General features: G+C 44.9%; 1 protein-coding gene across 1 annotated transcript; it reads right to left on the bottom strand.

The window, feature by feature from the left end:
• Positions 1-6,979: 6,979 nt before the first annotated feature.
• Positions 6,980-13,870, bottom strand: LOC123733027 (zinc finger protein 239-like). Its single transcript, XM_045712333.1, has 2 exons — positions 13,265-13,870; positions 6,980-8,085 (listed from the first exon to the last, which is right to left on the bottom strand). Exons 1-2 carry the CDS (start codon positions 13,587-13,589, stop codon positions 7,292-7,294), a joined length of 1,119 nt encoding a protein of 372 aa, XP_045568289.1. The 5' UTR covers positions 13,590-13,870; the 3' UTR covers positions 6,980-7,291.
• Positions 13,871-25,375: the final 11,505 nt, after the last annotated feature.

Genomic DNA, 25,375 nt, shown 5'->3' with positions numbered 1-25,375 from the left:
GGCTATATACAGGGGGGTACCGGTACCGAGTCAATGTGCGGGGGTACAGGTTAGTTGAGGTAATATGTACATGTAGGTGGAGTTATTAAAGTGACTATGTATAGATGATAACAATGGGTGGCAGTGATGTGGTGTGGAGAGGGGGGGCAATGCAAATAGTCTGGGTAGCCATTTGACTAGATGTTCAGGAGTCTTATGGCTTGGGGATAGAAGCTGTTTAGAAGCCTCTTGGACCTAGACTTGGGGCTCCGGTACTGCTTGCTGTGCGGTAGCAGAGAGAACAGTCTATGACTTGGGTGGCTGGAGTCTTTGACAATGTTTAGGGTCTTTCTCTGACACCTGGCCCCAGTGATGTACAGGGCCGTTCTACTACATGGAATTGTGTTTAATAAGGTCATACTTTCTTAAAACAATTCCGACGATAATTTTGCTATTTGATTTTGAATTTTACGACCCCTTTAAGTATAAAAAAATATATATATAGAAAAAAATATTTGACGAAAAATACTTTTTTTGGCCTTACTAGTTATTAACCTATTAGCCCATAGAAACACATTGAATAACAGATTACTGCTATTAGCCCATAGAAACACATTGAATAACAGATTACTGCTATTAGCCCATAGAAACACATTGAATAACAGATTACTGCTGTTAGCCCATAGAAACACATTGAATAACAGATAGTCCTTACTGCTATTAGCCCATAGAAACACATTGAATAACAGATTACTGCTATTAGCCCATAGAAACACATTGAATAACAGATTACTGCTATTAGCCCATAGAAACACATTGAATAACAGATTACTGCTATTAGCCCATAGAAACACATTGAATAACAGATTACTGCTATTAGCCCATAGAAACACATTGAATAACAGATTACTGCTATTAGCCAATAGAAACACATTGAATAACAATGTGGTACCTTGGGGGGGGGGACTTCAGGCAAGTCTTGTGAGGCCTGTGGGCGTCATCCTAGAGCAAAACATCGGACATGTACGTGTTTGAGGAGAGTCTCACCTTTTAGTGTGGGTTTGTAGACCAAACCATTCGGGACGCTACAGACGGAAGTTGGCAGATTGGCTATAGCGACTTCAGACAAAGTCCCAAGACGCTTGTGGAGGGTCTCACTTTTTCCATTCCATGGGGTCATAATAGTTTGTAGACCAAACCGTTCGGGACGCTACAGACGATTTTGTGATAAGACGGGATTTTCAGGGGTTTGTCTCATGGTCTGACAAAACAAACAGCGCACTGGCTCTCTCACCTTTCACCGCAGATGCGGTAGTCGTAGATGAGGAAGTCGCAGATGAGGAAGTCACAGATGAGGAAGTCGCAGATGAGGAAGTCGCAGATGAGGAAGTCGCAGATGCGGAAGTGCGACATCGGCGGATGCTGTTGATTTGAGGCGCATCCAATAAAAATAAAAACAACGATTTTTATGGGGATTTATTATGCTAATTATATTCACGCAGGGGCGTGGACATCGACGTCCTTTATGTTTTGTAAAGACAGGCAAACTAGCCAGTTATTTAGAGCAACGGGGTGCCATCCTGAGGACGGAGGGACAGATGCGCTGTTGCCTTGGCTGCCTGCGATGCTACACACGCTGCTCTGCGTCTGTGCGTATCCATAGCAACGGCTCTGTTTGGGCTGCCCTGCACATTGTAAAAAACAAAATGGTACTAGAACTGACTGTCACCGTGTGTATATAGTATATATAATAATAATTATAATATATAGTATGTTGACTTTATGCTGTTTCACGACACACTAAAACGAAGAAAGAAATGTTAGTTATTGTTGTTTCTGTGTTGTTGTTGTTACTACTAGCCACCTAGCGATTTGATGAAGTTGGCCTTTAGCCCAGATAGGTTCCCAATCTCCCAAACATTATAACTAGCTACCAAAGATGCCATTTCAGGCTATCGAGTAAGAGTAGCTAGCTTGTCTAACTACCTACATTATAACTAGCTACCAAAGATGCCATTTCAGGCTATCAAGATAGAGTAGCTAGCTTGTCTGACTACCTTAGCTGACATGCCCGCTGGTATGGTTGGAAGACTTTAGAAAAGCAAGCAATAACTAAATGTACTAAATAAGACTCACATTTTTTTATTTTTTTTACCCAGATTTTAGCAGAGATGCAGAGAAGCATATTTATTTTTTTTAACAAAAAAGAACCAGCAGTCTGGAGGATACAGACAGATCAAGAGGTATGCTGAGATATGCAGAAAAAAATACTAATATTTTTTTACATAGAATTAAGCATAATGATTATGGCTCGAGATTACCCTCCCTCTCTCTCCCTCCCTCCATCTGTCTCCATCTGTCTATTTCTCTCCCACCACCTCTCTCCCTCCATCTGTCTCCTTCCCTCCCTCCATCTGTCTCCTTCCCTCTCTCCATCTCTCTCCCTCCATCTGTCTCCTTCCCTCCCTCCATCTGTCTCCTTCTCTCTCTCCATCTGTCTATTTCTATCTCTCCCTTCTCTGGATATGTAGACCTAACAGAACGTTCCTTCAGTTGGTTCAATGTTCTGTTAGCTGGTTCAATGTTCTGTTAGCTGGTTCAATGTTCTGTTAGCTGGTTCAATGTTCTGTTAGCTGGTTCAATGTTCTGTTAGCTGGTTCAACGTTCTGTTAGCTGGTTCAACGTTCTGTTAGCTGGTTCAACGTTCCATTAGCTGGTTCAATGTTCTGTTAGCTGGTTCAATGTTCTGTTAGCTGGTTCAATGTTCCTTCAGTTGGTTCAATGTTCTGTTAGCTGGTTCAATGTTCCATTAGCTGGTTCAACGTTCTGTTAACTGGTTCAACGTTCTGTTAGCTGGTTCAATGTTCCTTCAGTTGGTTCAATGTTCCTTCAGTAGGTTCAATGTTCCGTTAGCTGGTTCAATGTTCTGTTAGCTGGTTCAATGTTCTGTTAGCTGGTTCAATGTTCCTTCAGTAGGTTCAATGTTCCGTTAGCTGGTTCAATGTTCCTTCAGTTGGTTCAATGTTCCTTCAGTAGGTTCAATATTCTGTTAGCTGGTTCAATGTTCCATTAGCTGGTTCAATGTTCTGTTAGCTGGTTCAATGTTCTGTTAGCTGGTTCAATGTTCTGTTAGCTGGTTCAATGTTCCTTCAGTAGGTTCAATGTTCCGTTAGCTGGTTCAATGTTCCTTCAGTTGGTTCAATGTTCCTTCAGTAGGTTCAATGTTCTGTTAGCTGGTTCAATGTTCCATTAGCTGGTTCAATGTTCTGTTAGCTGGTTCAATGTTCTGTTAGCTAGTTCAATGTTCTGTTAGCTGGTTCAATGTTCCGTTAGCTGGTTCAATGTTCCTTCAGTTGGTTCAATGTTCTGTTAGCTGGTTCAATGTTCCGTTAGCTGGTTCAATGTTCTGTTAGCTGGTTCAATGTTCCTTCAGTTGGTTCAATGTTCCTTCAGTAGGTTCAATGTTCCGTTAGCTGGTTCAATGTTCTGTTAGCTGGTTCAATGTTCCTTCAGTTGGTTCAATGTTCCTTCAGTAGGTTCAATGTTCCGTTAGCTGGTTCAATGATCTGTTAGCTGGTTCAATGTTCTGTTAGCTGGTTCAATGTTCCTTCAGTAGGTTCAATGTTCCGTTAGCTGGTTCAATGTTCCTTCAGTTGGTTCAATGTTCCTTCAGTAGGTTCAATGTTCTGTTAGCTGGTTCAATGTTCCATTAGCTGGTTCAATGTTCTGTTAGCTGGTTCAATGCTCTGTTAGCTGGTTCAATGTTCTGTTAGCTGGTTCAATGTTCTGTTAGCTGGTTCAATGTTCCATTAGCTGGTTCAATGTTCCGTTAGCTGGTTCAATGTTCTGTTAGTTGGTTCAATGTTCTGTTAGCTGGTTCAACGTTCAGTCAGTTCAACTAACTATCCAATGTTTCCTACAAACGAACAAATAATCAATTGCTCCGCCCCTCAGGTTATATATGACATTTGGAAAACTACATCCCAGTGAGCACAAGACGTCAATAAGACATATGTTCAACCAAAGAGATGTCTTTTCAATATCTTGTGTTCACTGGGATGTTATGAAGAGAGTTCCTAGCTACTCCTACATACAAAACACAGGGGGAAGTACTGTACTGTGTTATTATGGTCCTGCAGACTAGCTTCCTGTCCAGGGGGAAGTACTGTACTGTGTTATTATGGTCCTGCAGACTAGCTTCCTGTCCAGGGGGAAGTACTGTACTGTGTTATTATGGTCCTGCAGACTAGCTTCCTGTCCAGGGGGGAAGTACTGTACTGTGTTACAGGAAATGGGTTCCTGGGAGTTCTGGCTCAGACAAGGCTTACTTAGAACCACTAGTGAAAGTCTACACGCCAGTCTTCACAATTTGCTGCCTTAAAATTAAATCTAAAAAGGTATTAAATTAACATTTCCCCCACAAATCTACAGTTAAAACCATAGAAACATTTCCCCTCCACCAATCTACAGTTAAAACCAAAAACATTTCCCCTCCATCAATCTACAGTTAAAACCATAGAAAACATTTCCCCTCCACCAATCTACAGTTAAAACCATAGCCTAGTGGTTAGAGTGTAGAGGCGGCAGGTATCCTAGTGGTTAGAGTGTTGAGGCAGCAGGTAGCCTAGTGGTTAGAGTGTAGAGGTGGCAGGTAGCCTAGTGGTTAGAGTGTAGAGGCGGCAGGTATCCTAGTGGTTAGAGTGTAGAGGCGGCAGGTAGCCTAGTGGTTAGAGTGTTGAGGCGGCAGGTAGCCTAGTGGTTAGAGTGTAGAGGCGGCAGGTAGCCTAGTGGTTAGAGTGTAGAGGCGGCAGGTAGCCTAGTGGTTAGAGTGTAGAGGCGGCAGGTATCCTAGTGGTTAGAGTGTTGAGGCGGCAGGTAGCCTAGTGGTTAGAGTGTAGAGGCGGCAGGTAGCCTAGTGGTTAGAGTGTAGAGGCGGCAGGTATCCTAGTGGTTAGAGTGTAGAGGTGGCAGGTAGCCTAGTGGTTAGAGTGTAGAGGCTGCAGGTAGCCTAGTGGTTAGAGTGTAGAGTCGGCAGGTAGCCTAGTGGTTAGAGTGTAGAGGCTGCAGGTATCCTAGTGGTTAGAGTGTTGAGGCGGCAGTTATCCTAGTGGTTAGAGTGTAGAGGCGGCAGGTAGCCTAGTGGTTAGAGTGTAGAGGCGGCAGGTAGCCTAGTGGTTAGAGTGTAGAGGCGGCAGGTAGCCTAGTGGTTAGAGTGTAGAGGAGGCAGGTATCCTAGTGGTTAGAGTGTAGAGGCGGCAGGTAGCCTAGTGGTTAGAGTGTAGAGGCGGCAGGTAGCCTAGTGGTTAGAGTGTAGAGGCGGCAGGTAGCCTAGTGGTTAGAGCGTTGGGCCAGTAACCCAACGCCATGATCATTCATCACTCACCATGTCTAGGATTTCCAAGCAGATGTAAGAGACAGACTGGACCAGTCAGAAACACGCAAAACAACAACCTCTCGGGAAAGACATTCTGCCGTGTGTCTTTGGAAAATAATAACACCGTCCCAAGGTTAGGTTTTCAGATAATGTTTTACCTGGGCTTTGCTTCTTTCATATTTATTTCGATCCTGACAAACTACCCTCGCGTTGACAAGCATACCCATAACATGATGCTGCCACCAACAACATTGCAAATAACTTCCCTACAGGAGCTCCCGAGTGGCGCAGCGGTCTAAGGCACTGCATCTCAGTGCTTGAGGTGTCACTACAGACACACCCTGGTTCGAAATCCAGGCTGTATCACAGCGGTCTAAGACACTGCATCTCAGTGCTTGAGGCGTCATTACAGACACACCCTGGTTCGAAATCCAGGCTGTATCACAGCGGTCTAAGGCACTGCATCTCAGTGCTTGAGGCGTCACTACAGACACACCCGGGTTCGAAATCCAGGCTGTATCACAGCGGTCTAAGGCACTGCATCTCAGTGCTTGAAACGTCACTACAGACACACCCTGGTTCGAAATCCAGGCTGTATCACAGCGGTCTAAGGCACTGCATCTCAGTGCTTGAGGCGTCACTACAGACACACCCGGGTTCGAAATCCAGGCTGTATCACAGCGGTCTAAGGCACTGCATCTCAGTGCTTGAGGCGTCACTACAGACACACCCTGGTTCGAAATCCAGGCTGTATCACAGCGGTCTAAGGCACTGCAACTCAGTGCTTGAGGCGTCACTACAGACACACCCTGGTTCGAAATCCAGGCTGTACCACAGCCGGCCGGCCGTGATTGGGAGTTCCATAGGGCGGGACACAATTGGCCCAGCGTCGTCCAGGTTTGTGCCTTTCATTTTAAAATTAGAATATTTTCTTAACTGACTTTCCTAGTTAAATAAAATGTTAAACAACCTTTTTTGGCCTAAATTAAAAAATTACAGTTTGGGTCAAAATCTTACCAATCTAAAAATCTAAACACTGAGTAAAACCCTTTTGTATTTTTCAAGTTTAGTGGTGGCAGCATCATGTTGCTGGGGAACTGTTGCTGGGGTACTGTTGCTGGGGAAACCTAGAAGAGTTTACATTTCACAGATTGTTGTCCCTGATGTTTATTCTATAAAATGGTTCTATTAAAATGTTTGATCATTTACAAACTAGAGTATGATTGAATAAATACTGAAGGGTGAATCAAGTTGAACCAGCCACATCAAAAGTTATCACAAAGATATCATTCTACACTCTGTGTTCTACTACCCAGGTCTGGTGTTGGAGGTCATTCTACACTCTGTGTTCTACTACCCAGGTCTGGTGTTGGAGATCATTCATCACTCTGTGTTCTACTACCCAGGTCTGGTGTTGGAGATCATTCTACACTCTGTGTTCTACTACCCAGGTCTGGTGTTGGAGGTCATTCTACACTCTGTGTTCTACTACCCAGGTCTGGTGTTGGAGGTCATTCCACACTCTGTGTTCTACTACCCAGGTCTGGTGGTGGAGATCATTCTACACTCTGTGTTCTACTACCCAGGTCTGGTGTTGGAGATCATTCTACACTCTGTGTTCTATTACCCAGGTCTGGTGTTGGAGATCATTCTACACTCTGTGTTCTACTACCCAGGTCTGGTGTTGGAGGTCATTCTACACTCTGTGTTCTACTACCCAGGTCTGGTGTTGGAGATCATTCTACACACTGTGTTCTACTACCCAGGTCTGGTTTTGGAGATCATTCTACACTCAGTGTTCTACTACCCAGGTCTGGTGTTGGAGATCATTCTACACACTGTGTTCTACTACCCAGGTCTGGTGTTGGAGGTCATTCCACACTCTGTGTTCTACTACCCAGGTCTGGTTTTGGAGATCATTCCACACTCTGTGTTCTACTACCCAGGTCTGGTGTTGGAGATCGTTCCACACTCTGGATCTCCTGCATGTATTTTCTGATGTTTAATCAGAGACATTAGATGGGAATATGTCTTGTCACATTGATCACAGCTATGAGGCTTCCCTACTGTGTGTGTTCGCTGGTGTTGTGTCAGGTTGCTTAAAGTAGTAAAACTCTTCCCACAATCAGAGCAGTGGTAATGCTTCTCTCCCGTGTGTGTACGCTGGTGTGATATCAGTGCACTTGAGGTGGTACAGCTCTTTCCACACTCAGAGCAGTGGTAAGGCTTCTCTCCCGTGTGTGTTCGCTGGTGTGTTATCAATCCACTTGAGGTAGAAAAGCTCTTCAAGCAGTCAGAGCAGTGGTACGGTTTCTCTCCGGTGTGTATTCTCTTGTGTACAGTCAGGTTAGCCGATTGAATGAATCTCTTCCCACACTGATCACAGCAATAAGGCTTTTCTCCTGTGTGTGTTTTCTGATGTCTTATCAGCTGGCTTGAGGTAGCAAAACTCATTCCGCAGTCAGAGCAGTGGTAAGGTTTTTCTCCCGTGTGTATTCTGTGGTGTATAGCCAGGCCTCCTGCCTTAGCAAAACTCTTCCCACATTGATCACAGCTGTAAGGTTTTTCTCCTGTATTGATTCTCGGATGTCTTTTAAGTTCTGTTGAATAGATGAATCTCTGCTGGTGTTTCTTGAGGTGTTCTGATCTGGAGAGACTCTTCTCTGCTTCGTCAGCATCATGATGTTGTTGTTGAGGCTCCCCGGAGGATCCAAGATAGTCACGACTCTCTCCTGTTTGAACAACAAAGTCACACAAGTCAAAGTAGTGAATATTTAAATTCTTTTACAAACTTTTTTTTTACAATTTTCTTCTAAAATTGAATGGATTTTCTTTGGTATTTTTATTTTATTAAAATGAAATTACATTTTATAAAATTATTTTATTTATTTTATTTAAATGTTATTACATTTTATTAATTTTATTTAAATGTTATTAAATTATTTTATTTATTTTATTAAAATTGTATTACATTTTATTTATTTTATTTTATTACAATTTTTTAAATTGTATTAAATTAATTAATTTATTTTATTTACCTACTTCCCCTAGTCAGATAAACTCACGGATACCATTTTGGTCTCTGTGTCCAGTAGGAAGAACGTTAGCGGATAGATTAGCGTTAGCATTAGCGCAATGACTGGAAGTCTATGGGGTATCTGCTAGCATGCGTTAGTGCAATGACTGGAAGTCTATGGGGTATCTGCTAGCATGCGTTAGTGCAATGACTGGAAGTCTATGGGGTATCTGCTAGCATGCGTTAGCGCAATGACTGGAAGTCTATGGGGTATCTGCTAGCATGCGTTAGCGCAATGACTGGAAGTCTATGGGGTATCTGCTAGCATACGAATAGCTAATACTACTAATTTAACTAACTAATTACTACTAATAAACGAATAAGACAGTCAAGTGAAGAACAACAGTCATATTTTGTCTTAATTGTTCAGTAGTAATGTCTATTTATAATTTTCTTTTTTATTTCACCTTTATTTAACCAGGTAAGCCAGTTGAGAACAAGTTCTCATTTACAACTGCGACTTGGCCAAGATAAAGCAAAGCAGTGCGACAAAAAAACAACAGAGTTACACGTGGGATAAACAAAAGTACAGTCAATAACACAATAGAAAAATCTATATACAGTGTGTGCAAATGAGGTAGGATAAGGGAGGTAAGGCAATGAATAGGCCATAGTGGTTAAATAATTACAATTTAGCAATTAAACACTGGAGTGATGAATGTGCAGAAGATGAATGTGCAAGTAGAGATACAGGGGTGCAAAGGAGCAAGATAAATAACAGTATGGGGATGAGGTAGTTGGATGGGCTATTTACAGATGGGCTATGTACAGGTGCAGTGATCTGTGAGCTGCTCTGACAGCTGGTGCTTAAAGCTAGTGAGGGAGATATGAGTCTCCAGCTTCAGTGATTTTTGCAGTTTGTTCCAGTCATTGGCAGCAGAGAACTGGAAGGAAAGGCGGCCGAAGGAGGAATTGGCTTTGGGGGTGACCAGTGAAATATACTTGCTGGAGCGCGTGCTACAGGTGGGTGCTGCTATGGTGACCAGTGAGCTGAGATAAGGCGGGGCTTTACCTAGCATAGACTTATAGATGACCTGGAGCCAGTGGGTTTGGCGACGAGTATGAAGCGAGGGCCAGCCAACGAGAGCATACAGGTCGTAGTGGTGGGTAGTATATGGGGCTTTGGTGACAAAACGGATGGCACTGTGATAGACTGCATCCAATTTGCTGAGTAGAGTGTTGGAGGCTATTTTGTAAATGACATCGCCGAAGTCGAGGATCGGTAGGATAGTCAGTTTTACGAGGGTATGTTTGGCAGCGTGAGTGAAGGATGCTTTGTAGCGATTCTAGATTTAATTTTGGATTGGAGATGTTTTGATGTGAGTCTGGAAGGAGAGTTTACAGTCTAACCAGACACCTAGAATATGTGGACAACTACAAATACCTAGGTGTCTGGTTAGAACTCGTCGCCAAACCCACTGGCTCCAGGTCATCTACAAGTCCAAAATCCAAGATGGAGTCTTTGTCTTGTCTCTCTTTTTATATCTTTTTCTGCGCATTCTTTTTAAATATTTTTTTAACTAAATTTCAATATACTCTCCAATGTGGTGTAGATCTGGTTTTCTTCTAAAGTATTTCTATTTACCTCCGAATCTGGAATACCTCACCTGAAGCTAGCCAGCTAACTAGCTACCAGCTATCAGTCAGCTAACCTTTAGCTCGGAATGCTCTCGCCGGTTCGTACAACGCGTTTCAAACCAGAGCATACCGGATCTATTTTTCTCTCCATATCTCCGGATTCCTACTGCAAACTCTGAACCTTTTCATCTGGATCATGGCAGCTAGCTAACCGCAACCCGGGTTGACTACTGCTGGCTAACGTTTCCATCCCGGAGCTAGCACCAACTAGCCTGGGGCTAGCCCATGCTAGACCCATCTCCCGTCTAGGGCTCCTGGGCTACTCCTGTAGCCCACTCCTCAGCTACAATATCCGGACCTCTTCTACTGCCGGTACGGGGCACGGAACCCCGCCGATCCTCTACGACTGGAATACCGACATAATCTGCCTGAGGATCCCAACAGGCCCCTCAGGCGCGACGTCCCCTGAAGGCCCATTCTGCTAACCGCGGACTGCTAGCTATCTAGAGCATATTGGACTGTTAGCTGATCCACCGGCCAGTTTCTTGGACCACTATACCCATTTTGCCAATTGGACTTGGACCCCTCTGCTACTTGGAACCCTACTAATTCCACGACTGGTCTATCGACGTCACCGCACGATGAGACAAAAACAGACTTTTCTCCCCATCGCGACGTCCCTCTAAGGCCCTTATGCTAGCTTGCTAGCCCCGGCCTGCTAACTGCTAGCCCCAGCCTGCTAACTGCTAGCTTGCTAGCCCCGGCCTGCTAACTGCTGCTAACTGCTCCTGAACTAAAGTATATAGTGTTATAACCTCTCTGAACTACAGTATATAGTGTTATAACCTCTCCTTCTGAGCTACAGTATATAGTGTTATAACCTCTCCTTCTGAACTACAGTATATAGTGTTATAACCTCTCCTTCTGAGCTACAGTACATAGTGTTATAACCTCTCCTTCTAAACTACAGTATATAGTGTTATAACCTCTCCTTCTGAACTACAGTATATAGTGTTATAACCTCTCTGAACTACAGTCTATAGTGTTATAACCTCTCCTTCTGAACTACAGTATAGTGTTCTAACCTCTCTGAACTACAGTCTATAGTGTTATAACCTCTCCTTCTGAACTACAGTATATAGTGTTATAACCTCTCCTTCTGAACTACAGTATATAGTGTTATAACCTCTCCTTCTGAACTACAGTATATAGTGTTATAACCTCTCCTTCTGAACTACAGTATATAGTGTTATAACCTCTCCTCTGAACTACAGTATATAGTGTTATAACCTCTCCTTCTGAACTACAGTATATAGTGTTATAACCTCTGAACTACAGTATATAGTGTTAGAACCTCTCCTTCTGAACTAAAGTATATACGGTGCATTCGAAAAAGTGTTCAGACCCCCTCGATATTTTCAAAATGTTCTTACGTTACAGCCTCATTCTAAAATGTATTCAATCGTTTTTTTTTTATCCCCCTCATCAAGCTACACACAATATCCCATAATGACATCACAATATCCCATAATGACATCACAATACCCCATAATGACATCACAATATCCCATAATGACAAAGCAAAAACAGGTTTGTAGACATTTTTGCAAATGTCTTAACATTTTTAAACTTAAATATCACATTTACATAAGTATTCAGACCCTTTACTCAGTACTTTGTTGAAGCACCTTTCGCAGTGATTACAGCCTCGAGTCTTCACAGGTATGACGCTACAACTTGGCACACCTGTATTTGGGGAGTTTCTCCCATTCTTCTCTGCAGATGCTCTCAAGCTCTGTCAGTTTGAATAGGGAGCGTTGCTGCACAGCTATTTTCTGGTCTCTCCAGAGATGTTCGATCGGGTTCAAGTTCAGGCTCTGGTTGCTCCGTTGATCTTTCCCTTGATCCTGACTAGTCTCCCAGTCCCTGCCGCTGAAAAATATCCCCACAGCATGATCCTGCCTGGGTCTCACCCAAACTGCCCAGAAGGCTGGAGGGTATACCACCTGGACCTCACCCAAGATTCCCAAAGGCTGGAGCGTCGGCTTTCTCACCCCCCTCTCCAATTTCGCTCCAGTAGCGAGTCACTTCACGAGCTCAGGGCCCGGCCCAGCATGCATCTGTAGTCTATTTACGTGCTGCTATTATCCCCCTTGCTACTGTCACGGAGTTTCACTAAATATTTGACATAAAGAAACTGATAAAACACACAGTTGCTAAATCAAAGTGACTTAAAAAGATGAGAACCAAGAGCAAGAGAGAGAGTGTGGTGATGTCCACATCTAAAGAATGTGAAAAGACATGTAATCCCAAAAGCATAATGGTGTAGATTACTAGATGCATATGGAACGAAGTGGGTAGATAACTAAGTGTAAAAAGTATTTATAAACAACAACCAAATCTGATCTCTTAAACGTTTATTTAATTTTTGTTTTATTATCTATACTATAGGCCATAATTGATTTTTGGCCCACAATAGGCCTGGCATATTCCCACGTTCAAGGAGCGCTTTCCGTTTTGATTGGGCTATTTTGCCTAAAAAAACTTTAGGGCTTATCTATAGAAAAATAACAAATCTGCATCTCTGCCCAGCCTGTCAAGAGTGGCCAAATGGGTGTATAACTTCCCCAGTGGCTCTGCATCTCTGCCCAGCCTGTCAAGAGTGGCCAAATGGGTGTTTAACTTCCCCAGAGGCTCTGCGTCTCTGCCCAGCCTGTCAAGAGTGACCAAATGGGTGTTTAGCTTCCCCAGTGGCTCTGCATCTCTGCCCAGCCTTTCAAGAGTGGCCAAATGGGTGTTTAGCTTCCCCAGTGGCTCTGTATGTGTGGAGAGGCCACTCTCCAGGCACTATCGTATGAGCCTGAAGCCATAGACTGGCCAAACTCGTGCTTCTAAAATAAGTCATTTTTTCTCTGGTTAAATTTAATTAATTTGTATTTAAGTCACAGGCTATAGGCTATATGTTCAGTTTATAGACTGTAATGACTTAATAGAATGAAACGTTGTTTTAAAAATGCTGAGCGTATTTCTTAGTAGGCTATAGCCTTGAAATAATTTAAATAATATAACTTACATTATTTATTTTTTGTAAAGAAAGTTTTAAGTTTAGCTCATAAGGCATTTATAAGTTCTATTCTTCAAGAAACAACGGCTATTTATAGTCCAAAAACAGATGTAGGAATTGCAGATTGACCCTTTAAAATCACACATCAGTTCAACTGTAGAGTAAGTGACCCTGTTCTTAAGACAGTACTTACTGGTGTTAATCAGGTCTCCTGTCTCCTCCTCTTCATCTTTCAATGTGACAGTTATCTCTCCTTCCTCCTTCACTCCAAGAACTGCATCTTCCTCCTCTTCTTTTACTGTGACATCCTCCTCTTCCTCTTTCACTCTGAACGCGTCTTCCTCTTCTTTCACTGAAACAGCCTCACCTTCCTCCACTTCTTCTTGTTTTACTTTAACATCCTCCTCCTCTTCCTCCTCCTCCTCTTTCACGACAACGTTCAGCCACAGACCCTCTTCCTCCGTCCAGCAGACCTCCTCCTCCTCCTCTTTAACAGGAGAGTAGCTTGGTGAGCTCATGGTCAAGGGTGATAGCTAGCTAGCTAGTTAGCATTAGCGACTAGCCTAGTGCTAGGCTAATTTATCAAACCGGGCTACCTGACTAATAACAACAGAATAAATATGAACTTAAACGTGATAATTAGGTAGACGACAGAAGTGTGTTTTTAAAATACAGTTGTTAATATACACCGAAACAGTGTAGAGGTTCAATATTTCGTTTTTTATTTTGGCTAGCAAAGCTACCGAGGCGGTTAAATCCATAGAATCAGTAGCCGTGTTGTTGTTGTTGTTGAAAGAAGAGTTCCGTCCACTAGATTAAACGTCACACTAGGCGACACCAACTGAATGATCCACGTCGCCATCCACTGAATGGGGTAAAGATTATTTTATTTTTTCAGACAACAACAACAACAAAAAAGTGAATCACTTTCAAAAAAAAAAATTCTTTTTTTTAATTTCAAGAATATATATATTTTTAAAACATTACAATTTTTTATTTTTTTTTACATTACAACATACAGTATAATGAGTTGATTGATGCAAATTGACAGTGATCACTAGAAAACAACGTGTATCTATTACACACATACGATCCGGTACAAAACACATAGTGGACTGATTCTGTTCCCCCCCAGTACTAAACACATAGTGGACTGATTCTGTCCCCCCCCCAGTACTAAACACATAGTGGACTGATTCTGTTCCCCCCCAGTACTAAACACATAGTGGACTGATTCTGTCCCCCCCCAGTACTAAACACATAGTGGACTGATTCTGTTCCTCCCCAGTACTAAACACATAGTGGACTGATTCTGTTCCCCCCCAGTACTAAAACACATAGTGGACTGATTCTGTCCCCCCCCCAGTAGTAAACACATAGTGGACTGATTCTGTTCCCCCCCAGTACTAAACACATAGTGGACTGACTCTGTTCCCCCCCCAGTACTAAACACATAGTGGACTGATTCTGTTCCCCCCAGTACTAAACACATAGTGGACTGATTCTGTTCCCCCCCAGTACTAAACACATAGTGGACTGATTCTGTCCCCCCCCCAGTACTAAACACATAGTGGACTGATTCTGTCCCCCCCCAGTACTAAACACATAGTGGACTGATTCTGTCCCCCCCAGGACTAAACACATAGTGGACTGATTCTGTTCCCCCCAGTACTAAACACATAGTGGACTGATTCTGTTCTCCCCCCCAGTACTAAACACATAGTGGACTGATTCTGTTCCCCCCAGTACTAAACACATAGTGGACTGATTCTGTCCCCCCCCAGTACTAAACACATAGTGGACTGACTCTGTTCCCCCCCTCCCAGTACTAAACACATAGTGGACTGATTCTGTTCCCCCCAGTACTAAACACATAGTGGACTGCATCTGTTCCCCCCAGTACTAAACACATAGTGGACTGATTCTGTTCCCCCAGTACTAAACACATAGTGGACTGATTCTGTTCCCCCAGTACTAAACACATAGTGGACTGATTCTGTTCCCCCCCAGTACTAAACACATAGTGGACTGATTCTGTTCCCCCCCAGTACTAAACACATAGTGGACTGACTCTGTTCCCCCCCAGTACTAAACACATAGTGGACTGATTCTGTCCCCCCCCAGTACTAAACACATAGTGGACTGATTCTGTTCCCCCAGTACTAAACACATAGTGGACTGATTCTGTTCCCCCCAGTACTAAACACATAGTGGACTGATTCTGTCCCCCCCCCCCCCAGTACTAAACACATAGTGGACTGATTCTGTTCCCCCCAGTACTAAACACATAGTGGACTGATTCTGTTCCCCCCCAGTACTAAAACACATAGTGGACTGATTCTGTTCCCCCCCACAGTACTAAACACATAGTGGACTGATTCTGTTCCCCCCCCAGGACTAAACACATAGTGGACTGATTCTGTTCCCCCCAGTACTAAACATATAGTGGACTGATTCTGTTCCCCCCCCAGTACTAAACACATAGTGGACTGATTCTGTTCCCCCCCAGTACTAAAAACATAGTGGACTGATTCTGTTCCCCCCAGTACTAAACACATAGTGGACTGATTCTGTTCCCCCCCAGTACTAAACACATAGTGGACTGATTCTGTTCCCCCCAGTACTAAACACATATTGGACTGATTCTGTTCCCCCCAGTACTAAACACATAGTGGACTGATTCTGTTCCCCCCCAGTACTAAACACATAGTGGACTGATTCTGTCCCCCCCAGTACTAAACACATAGTGGACTGACTCTGTTCCCCCCAGTACTAAACACATAGTGGACTGATTCTGTCCCCCCCAGTACTAAACACATAGTGGACTGATTCTGTTCCCCCCAGTACTAAACACATAGTGGACTGATTCTGTCCCCCCCCAGTACTAAACACATAGTGGACTGATTCTGTTCCCCCCAGTACTAAACACATAGTGGACTGATTCTGTTCCCCCCCAGTACTAAACACATAGTCGACTGATTCTGTTCCCCCCCAGTACTAAACACATAGTGGACTGATTCTGTCCCCCCCCCAGTACTAAACATATAGTGGACTGATTCTGTTCCCCCCCCAGTACTAAACACATAGTGGACTGACTCTGTTCCCCCCCAGTACTAAACACATAGTGGACTGATTCTGTTCCCCCCAGTACTAAACACATAGTGGACTGATTCTGTTCCCCTCCAGTACTAAACACATAGTGGACTGATTCTGTTCCCCCCCAGTACTAAACACATAGTGGACTGATTCTGTCCCCCCCAGTACTAAACACATAGTGGACTGATTCTGTCCCCCCCCCCAGTACTAAACACATAGTGGACTGATTCTGTCCCGTCCCCCCTCCCAGTACTAAACACATAGTGGACTGATTCTGTCCCCCCCCCAGTACTAAACACATAGTGGACTGATTCTGTTCCCCCCCAGTACTAAACACATAGTGGACTGATTCTGTTCCCCCCAGTACTAAACACATAGTGGACTGATTCTGTTCCCCCCCAGTACTAAACACATAGTGGACTGATTCTGTTCCCCCCTCCCAGTACTAAACACATAGTGGACTGATTCTGTTCCCCCCAGTACTAAACACATAGTGGACTGATTCTGTCCCCCCCAGTACTAAACACATAGTGGACTGATTCTGTCCCCCCCCAGTACTAAACACATAGTGGACTGATTCTGTTCCCCCCCCCAGTACTAAACACATAGTGGACTGATTCTGTTCCCCCCAGTACTAAACACATAGTGGACTGATTCTGTTCCCCCCCAGTACTAAACACATAGTGGACTGATTCTGTTCCCCCCAGTACTAAACACATAGTGGACTGATTCTGTTCCTCCCCAGTACTAAACACATAGTGGACTGATTCTGTTCCCCCCAGTACTAAACACATAGTGGACTGATTCTGTTCCCCCCAGTACTAAACACATAGTGGACTGATTCTGTTCCCCCCCAGTACTAAACACGTAGTGGACTGATTCTGTTCCCCCCAGTACTAAACACATAGTGGACTGATTCTGTTCCCCCCCAGTACTAAACACGTAGTGGACTGATTCTGTTCCCCCCAGTACTAAACACATAGTGGACTGATTCTGTTCCCCCCAGTACTAAACACATAGTGGACTGATTCTGTTCCCCCCAGTACTAAACACATAGTGGACTGATTCTGTTCCCCCCAGTACTAAACACATAGTGGACTGATTCTGTTCCCCCCCAGTACTAAACACATAGTGGACTGATTCTGTTCCCCCAGTACTAAACACATAGTGGACTGATTCTGTTCCCCCCAGTACTAAACACATAGTGGACTGATTCTGTCCCCCCCCCAGTACTAAACACATAGTGGACTGATTCTGTTCCCCCCAGTACTAAACACATAGTGGACTGATTCTGTTCCCCCCCAGTACTAAACACATAGTGGACTGATTCTGTTCCCCCCCAGTACTAAACACATAGTGGACTGATTCTGTTCCCCCCCAGTACTAAACACATAGTGGACTGATTCTGTTCCCCCCCAGTACTAAAACACATAGTGGACTGATTCTGTCCCCCCTCCCAGTACTAAACACATAGTGGACTGATTCTGTTCCCCCCCAGTACTAAACACATAGTGGACTGATTCTGTTCCCCCCAGTACTAAACACATAGTGGACTGATTCTGTTCCCCCCCCAGTACTAAACACATAGTGGACTGATTCTGTTCCCTCCCCAGTACTAAACACATAGTGGACTGATTCTGTTCCCCCCAGTACTAAACACATAGTGGACTGATTCTGTTCCCCCCAGTACTAAACACATAGTGGACTGATTCTGTTCCCCCCCAGTACTAAACACATAGTGGACTGATTCTGTTCCCCCCCAGTACTAAAACACATAGTGGACTGATTCTGTTCCCCCCAGTACTAAACACATAGTGGACTGATTCTGTTCCCCCCCAGTACTAAACACATAGTGGACTGATTCTGTTCCCCCCAGTACTAAACACATAGTGGACTGATTCTGTTCCCCCCCAGTACTAAACACATAGTGGACTGATTCTGTTCCCCCCCCAGTACTAAACACATAGTGGACTGATTCTGTCCCCCCCCCCAGTACGAAACACATAGTGGACTGATTCTGTTCCCCCCAGTACTAAACACATAGTGGACTGATTCTGTCCCCCCCCCAGTACTAAACACATAGTGGACTGATTCTGTTCCCCCCAGTACTAAACACGTAGTGGACTGATTCTGTTCCCCCCCAGTACTAAACACATAGTGGACTGATTCTGTTCCCCCAGTACTAAACACATAGTGGACTGATTCTGTTCCCCCCAGTACTAAACACATAGTGGACTGATTCTGTTCCCCCCCAGTACTAAAACACATAGTGGACTGATTCTGTCCCCCCCTCCCAGTACTAAACACATAGTGGACTGATTCTGTTCCCCCCAGTACTAAACACATAGTGGACTGATTCTGTTCCCCCCCAGTACTAAACACATAGTGGACTGATTCTGTTCCCCCCCCAGTACTAAACACATAGTGGACTGATTCTGTTCCTCCCCAGTACTAAACACATAGTGGACTGATTCTGTTCCCCCCCAGTACTAAACACATAGTGGACTGATTCTGTTCCCCCCCAGTACTAAACACATAGTGGACTGATTCTGTTCCCCCCCAGTACTAAACACATAGTGGACTGATTCTGTTCCCCCCAGTACTAAAACACATAGTGGACTGATTCTGTTCCCCCCAGTACTAAACACATAGTGGACTGATTCTGTTCCCCCCCAGTACTAAACACATAGTGGACTGATTCTGTTCCCCCCCAGTACTAAACACATAGTGGACTGATTCTGTTCCCCCCCCAGTACTAAACACATAGTGGACTGATTCTGTTCCCCCCCAGTACTAAACACATAGTGGACTGATTCTGTTCCCCCCCAGTACGAAACACATAGTGGACTGATTCTGTTCCCCCCCCCCCCCAGGACTAAACACATAGTGGACTGATTCTGTTCCCCCAGTACTAAACACATAGTGGACTGATTATGTTCCCCCCCCAGTACTAAACACATAGTGGACTGATTCTGTTCCCCCCCAGTACTAAACACATAGTGGACTGATTCTGTTCCCCCAGTACTAAACACATAGTGGACTGATTCTGTTCCCCCCCAGTACTAAACACATAGTGGACTGATTCTGTCCCCCCCCAGTACTAAACACATAGTGGACTGATTCTGTTCCCCCCAGTACTAAACACATAGTGGACTGATTCTGTTCCCCCCCCAGTACTAAACACATAGTGGACTGATTCTGTCCCCCCCAGTACTAAACACATAGTGGACTGATTCTGTTCCCCCCCCAGTACTAAACACATAGTGGACTGATTCTGTTCCCCCCCAGTACTAAACACATAGTGGACTGATTCTGTTCCCCCCCCAGGACTAAACACATAGTGGACTGATTCTGTTCCCCCCAGTACTAAACACATAGTGGACTGATTCTGTTCCCCCCAGTACTAAACACATAGTGGACTGATTCTGTTCCCCCCAGTACTAAACACATAGTGGACTGATTCTGTTCCCCCCCAGTACTAAACACATAGTGGACTGATTCTGTTCCCCCCCAGTACTAAACACATAGTGGACTGATTCTGTCCCCCCCCAGTACTAAACACATAGTGGACTGATTCTGTTCCCCCCCCAGTACTAAACACATAGTGGACTGATTCTGTCGTCCCCCCCAGGACTAAACACATAGTGGACTGATTCTGTTCCCCCCCAGTACTAAACACATAGTGGACTGATTCTGTTCCCCCCCCAGTACTAAACACATAGTGGACTGATTCTGTTCCCCCCCAGTACTAAACACATAGTGGACTGATTCTGTTCCCCCCCAGTACTAAACACATAGTGGACTGATTCTGTTCCCCCCCAGTACTAAACACATAGTGGACTGATTCTGTTCCCCCCCAGTACTAAACACATAGTGGACTGATTCTGTTCCCCCCCAGTACTAAACACATAGTGGACTGATTCTGTTCCCCCCCCAGTACTAAACACATAGTGGACTGATTCTGTTCCCCCCCAGTACTAAACACATAGTGGACTGATTCTGTTCCCCCCAGTACTAAACACATAGTGGACTGATTCTGTTCCCCCCAGTACTAAACACATAGTGGACTGATTCTGTTCCCCCCAGTACTAAACACATAGTGGACTGATTCTGTTCCCCCCCAGTACTAAACACATAGTGGACTGATTCTGTTCCCCCCAGTACGAAACACATAGTGGACTGATTCTGTTCCCCCCCCAGTACTAAACACATAGTGGACTGATTCTGTCTCCCCCCCCAGTACTAAACACATAGTGGACTGATTCTGTTCCCCCCAGTACTAAACACGTAGTGGACTGATTCTGTTCCCCCCCAGTACTAAACACATAGTGGACTGATTCTGTTCCCCCCAGTACTAAACACATAGTGGACTGATTCTGTTCCCCCCCAGTACTAAACACATAGTGGACTGATTCTGTTCCCCCCCAGTACTAAAACACATAGTGGACTGATTCTGTCCCCCCCCCAGTACTAAACACATAGTGGACTGATTCTGTTCCCCCCAGTACTAAACACATAGTGGACTGATTCTGTTCCCCCCAGTACTAAACACATAGTGGACTGATTCTGTTCCCCCCCAGTACTAAACACATAGTGGACTGATTCTGTTCCTCCCCAGTACTAAACACATAGTGGACTGATTCTGTTCCCCCCCAGTACTAAACACATAGTGGACTGATTCTGTCCCCCCCCCCCAGTACTAAACACATAGTGGACTGATTCTGTTCCCCCCCAGTACTAAACACATAGTGGACTGATTCTGTTCCCCCCCCAGTACTAAACACATAGTGGACTGATTCTGTTCCCCCCAGTACTAAACACATAGTGGACTGATTCTGTTCCCCCCAGTACTAAACACATAGTGGACTGATTCTGTTCCCCCCCAGTACTAAACACATAGTTGACTGATTCTGTTCCCCCCCAGTACTAAACACATAGTGGACTGATTCTGTTCCCCCCCAGTACTAAACACATAGTGGACTGATTCTGTTCCCCCCCAGTACTAAACACATAGTGGACTGATTCTGTTCCCCCCCAGTACTAAACACATAGTGGACTGATTCTGTTCCCCCCCAGTACTAAAACACATAGTGGACTGATTCTGTTCCCCCCAGTACTAAACACATAGTGGACTGATTCTGTTCCCCCCCAGTACTAAACACATAGTGGACTGATTCTGTTCCCCCCCAGTACTAAACACATAGTGGACTGATTCTGTTCCCCCCCAGTACTAAACACATAGTGGACTGATTCTGTTCCCCCCCCAGTACTAAACACATAGTGGACTGATTCTGTTCCCCACCCAGTACGAAACACATAGTGGACTGATTCTGTTCCCCCCAGTACTAAACACATAGTGGACTGATTCTGTCCCCCCCCAGTACTAAACACATAGTGGACTGATTCTGTTCCCCCCCAGTACTAAACACGTAGTGGACTGATTCTGTTCCCCCCCAGTACTAAACACATAGTGGACTGATTCTGTTCCCCCCCAGTACTAAACACATAGTGGACTGATTCTGTTCCCCCCCAGTACTAAACACATAGTGGACTGATTCTGTTCCCCCCCAGTACTAAAACACATAGTGGACTGATTCTGTTCCCCCCCCAGTACTAAACACATAGTGGACTGATTCTGTTCCCCCCCAGTACTAAAAACACAGTGGACTGATTCTGTTCCCCCCAGTACTAAACACATAGTGGACTGATTGTGTTCCCCCCCAGTACTAAACACATAGTGGACTGATTCTGTTCCCCCCCAGTACTAAACACATAGTGGACTGATTCTGTTCCCCCCCAGTACTAAACACATAGTGGACTGATTCTGTTCCCCCCAGTACTAAACACATAGTGGACTGATTCTGTTCCCCCCAGTACTAAACACATAGTGGACTGATTCTGTTCCCCCCCCAGTACTAAACACATAGTGGACTGATTCTGTTCCCCCCCAGTACTAAACACATAGTGGACTGATTCTGTTCCCCCCCAGTACTAAACACATAGTGGACTGATTCTGTTCCCCCCCAGTACTAAACACATAGTGGACTGATTCTGTCCCCCCCAGTACTAAACACATAGTGGACTGATTCTGTTCCCCCCCCAGTACTAAACACATAGTGGACTGATTCTGTCGTCCCCCCCAGTACTAAACACATAGTGGACTGATTCTGTTCCCCCAGTACTAAACACATAGTGGACTGATTCTGTTCCCCCCCCAGTACTAAACACATAGTGGACTGATTCTGTTCCCCCCAGTACTAAACACATAGTGGACTGATTCTGTTCCCCCCAGTACTAAACACATAGTGGACTGATTCTGTTCCCCCCCAGTACTAAACACATAGTGGACTGATTCTGTTCCCCCCCAGTACTAAACACATAGTGGACTGATTCTGTTCCCCCCCAGTACTAAACACATAGTGGACTGATTCTGTTCCCCCCAGTACTAAACACATAGTGGACTGATTCTGTCTCCCCCCCCAGTACTAAACACATAGTGGACTGATTCTGTTCCCCCCCAGTACTAAAACACATAGTGGACTGATTCTGTTCCCCCCAGTACTAAACACATAGTGGACTGATTCTGTTCCCCCCCAGTACTAAACACATAGTGGACTGATTCTGTTCCCCCCCCAGTACTAAACACATAGTGGACTGATTCTGTTCCCCCCAGTACTAAACACATAGTGGACTGATTCTGTTCCCCCCCAGTACTAAACACATAGTGGACTGATTCTGTTCCCCCCCAGTACGAAACACATAGTGGACTGATTCTGTTCCCCCCAGTACTAAACACATAGTGGACTGATTCTGTCCCCCCCAGTACTAAACACATAGTGGACTGATTCTGTTCCCCCCCAGTACTAAACACGTAGTGGACTGATTCTGTTCCCCCCCAGTACTAAACACATAGTGGACTGATTCTGTTCCCCCCAGTACTAAACACATAGTGGACTGATTCTGTTCCCCCCCAGTACTAAACACATAGTGGACTGATTCTGTTCCCCCCAGTACTAAAACACATAGTGGACTGATTCTGTCTCCCCCCCAGTACTAAACACATAGTGGACTGATTCTGTTCCCCCCCAGTACTAAACACATAGTGGACTGATTCTGTTCCCCCAGTACTAAACACATAGTGGACTGATTCTGTTCCCCCCCCAGTACTAAACACATAGTGGACTGATTCTGTTCCCCCCCAGTACTAAACACATAGTGGACTGATTCTGTTCCCCCCCAGTACTAAACACATAGTGGACTGATTCTGTTCCCCCCAGTACTAAACACATAGTGGACTGATTCTGTTCCCCCCCAGTACTAAACACATAGTGGACTGATTCTGTTCCCCCCAGTACTAAACACATAGTGGACTGATTCTGTTCCCCCAGTACTAAACACATAGTGGACTGATTCTGTTCCCCCCCAGTACTAAACACATAGTGGACTGATTCTGTTCCCCCCCAGTACTAAACACATAGTGGACTGATTCTGTTCCCCCAGTACTAAACACATAGTGGACTGATTCTGTTCCCCCCCAGTACTAAACACATAGTGGACTGATTCTGTTCCCCCCCAGTACTAAACACATAGTGGACTGACTCTGTTCCCCCCCAGTACTAAACACATAGTGGACTGATTCTGTTCCCCCCCAGTACTAAACACATAGTGGACTGATTCTGTTCCCCCCAGTACTAAACACATAGTGGACTGATTCTGTTCCCCCCCAGTACTAAACACATAGTGGACTGATTCTGTTCCCCCCCAGTACTAAACACATAGTGGACTGATTCTGTTCCCCCCCCAGTACTAAACACATAGTGGACTGATTCTGTTCCCCCCAGTACTAAACACATAGTGGACTGATTCTGTTCCCCCCAGTACTAAACACATAGTGGACTGATTCTGTTCCCCCCCAGTACTAAACACATAGTGGACTGATTCTGTTCCCCCCCAGTACTAAACACATAGTGGACTGATTCTGTCCCCCCCCCAGTACTAAACACATAGTGGACTGATTCTGTTCCCCCCCAGTACTAAACACATAGTGGACTGATTCTGTTCCCCCCCAGTACTAAACACATAGTGGACTGATTCTGTTCCCCCCCCCAGTACTAAACACATAGTGGACTGATTCTGTTCCCCCCCAGTACTAAACACATAGTGGACTGATTCTGTCCCCCCCCAGTACTAAACACATAGTGGACTGATTCTGTTCCCCCCCCCCAGTACTAAACACATAGTGGACTGATTCTGTTCCCCCCCAGTACTAAACACATAGTGGACTGATTCTGTTCCCCCCCAGTACTAAACACATAGTGGACTGATTCTGTCGCCCCCCCCAGTACTAAACACATAGTGGACTGATTCTGTTCCCCCCCCCCAGTACTAAACACATAGTGGACTGATTCTGTTCCCCCAGTACTAAACACATAGTGGACTGATTCTGTTCTCCCCCAGTACTAAACACATAGTGGACTGATTCTGTTCCCCCCCAGTACTAAACACATAGTGGACTGATTCTGTTCCCCCCCCCCAGTACTAAACACATAGTGGACTGATTCTGTTCCCCCCAGTACTAAACACATAGTGGACTGATTCTGTTCCCCCCCAGTACTAAAACACATAGTGGACTGATTCTGTTCCCCCCCCCAGTACTAAACACATAGTGGACTGATTCTGTTCCCCCCCAGTACTAAACACATAGTGGACTGATTCTGTTCCCCCCCAGTACTAAACACATAGTGGACTGATTCTGTTCCCCCCCAGTACTAAACACATAGTGGACTGATTCTGTTCCCCCCCAGTACTAAACACATAGTGGACTGATTCTGTTCCCCCCCAGTACTAAACACATAGTGGACTGATTCTGTTCCCCCCCCAGTACTAAACACATAGTGGACTGATTCTGTCTCCCCCCAGTACTAAACACATAGTGGACTGATTCTGTTCCCCCCCAGTACTAAACACATAGTGGACTGATTCTGTTCCCCCCCCAGTACTAAACACATAGTGGACTGATTCTGTTCCCCCCCAGTACTAAACACATAGTGGACTGATTCTGTCTCCCCCCCCAGTACTAAACACATAGTGGACTGATTCTGTTCCCCCCAGTACTAAACACATAGTGGACTGATTCTGTTCCCCCCAGTACTAAACACATAGTGGACTGATTCTGTTCCCCCCCCCAGTACTAAACACATAGTGGACT

The sequence above is a fragment of the Salmo salar genome, chromosome ssa02 (assembly GCF_905237065.1).
Source record: "Salmo salar chromosome ssa02, Ssal_v3.1, whole genome shotgun sequence".
Lineage (NCBI taxonomy): Eukaryota > Metazoa > Chordata > Actinopteri > Salmoniformes > Salmonidae > Salmo > Salmo salar.
The sequence above is the reverse complement of the archived record's forward strand: the minus strand, read 5'-3'. Positions and strand labels throughout refer to the sequence as shown.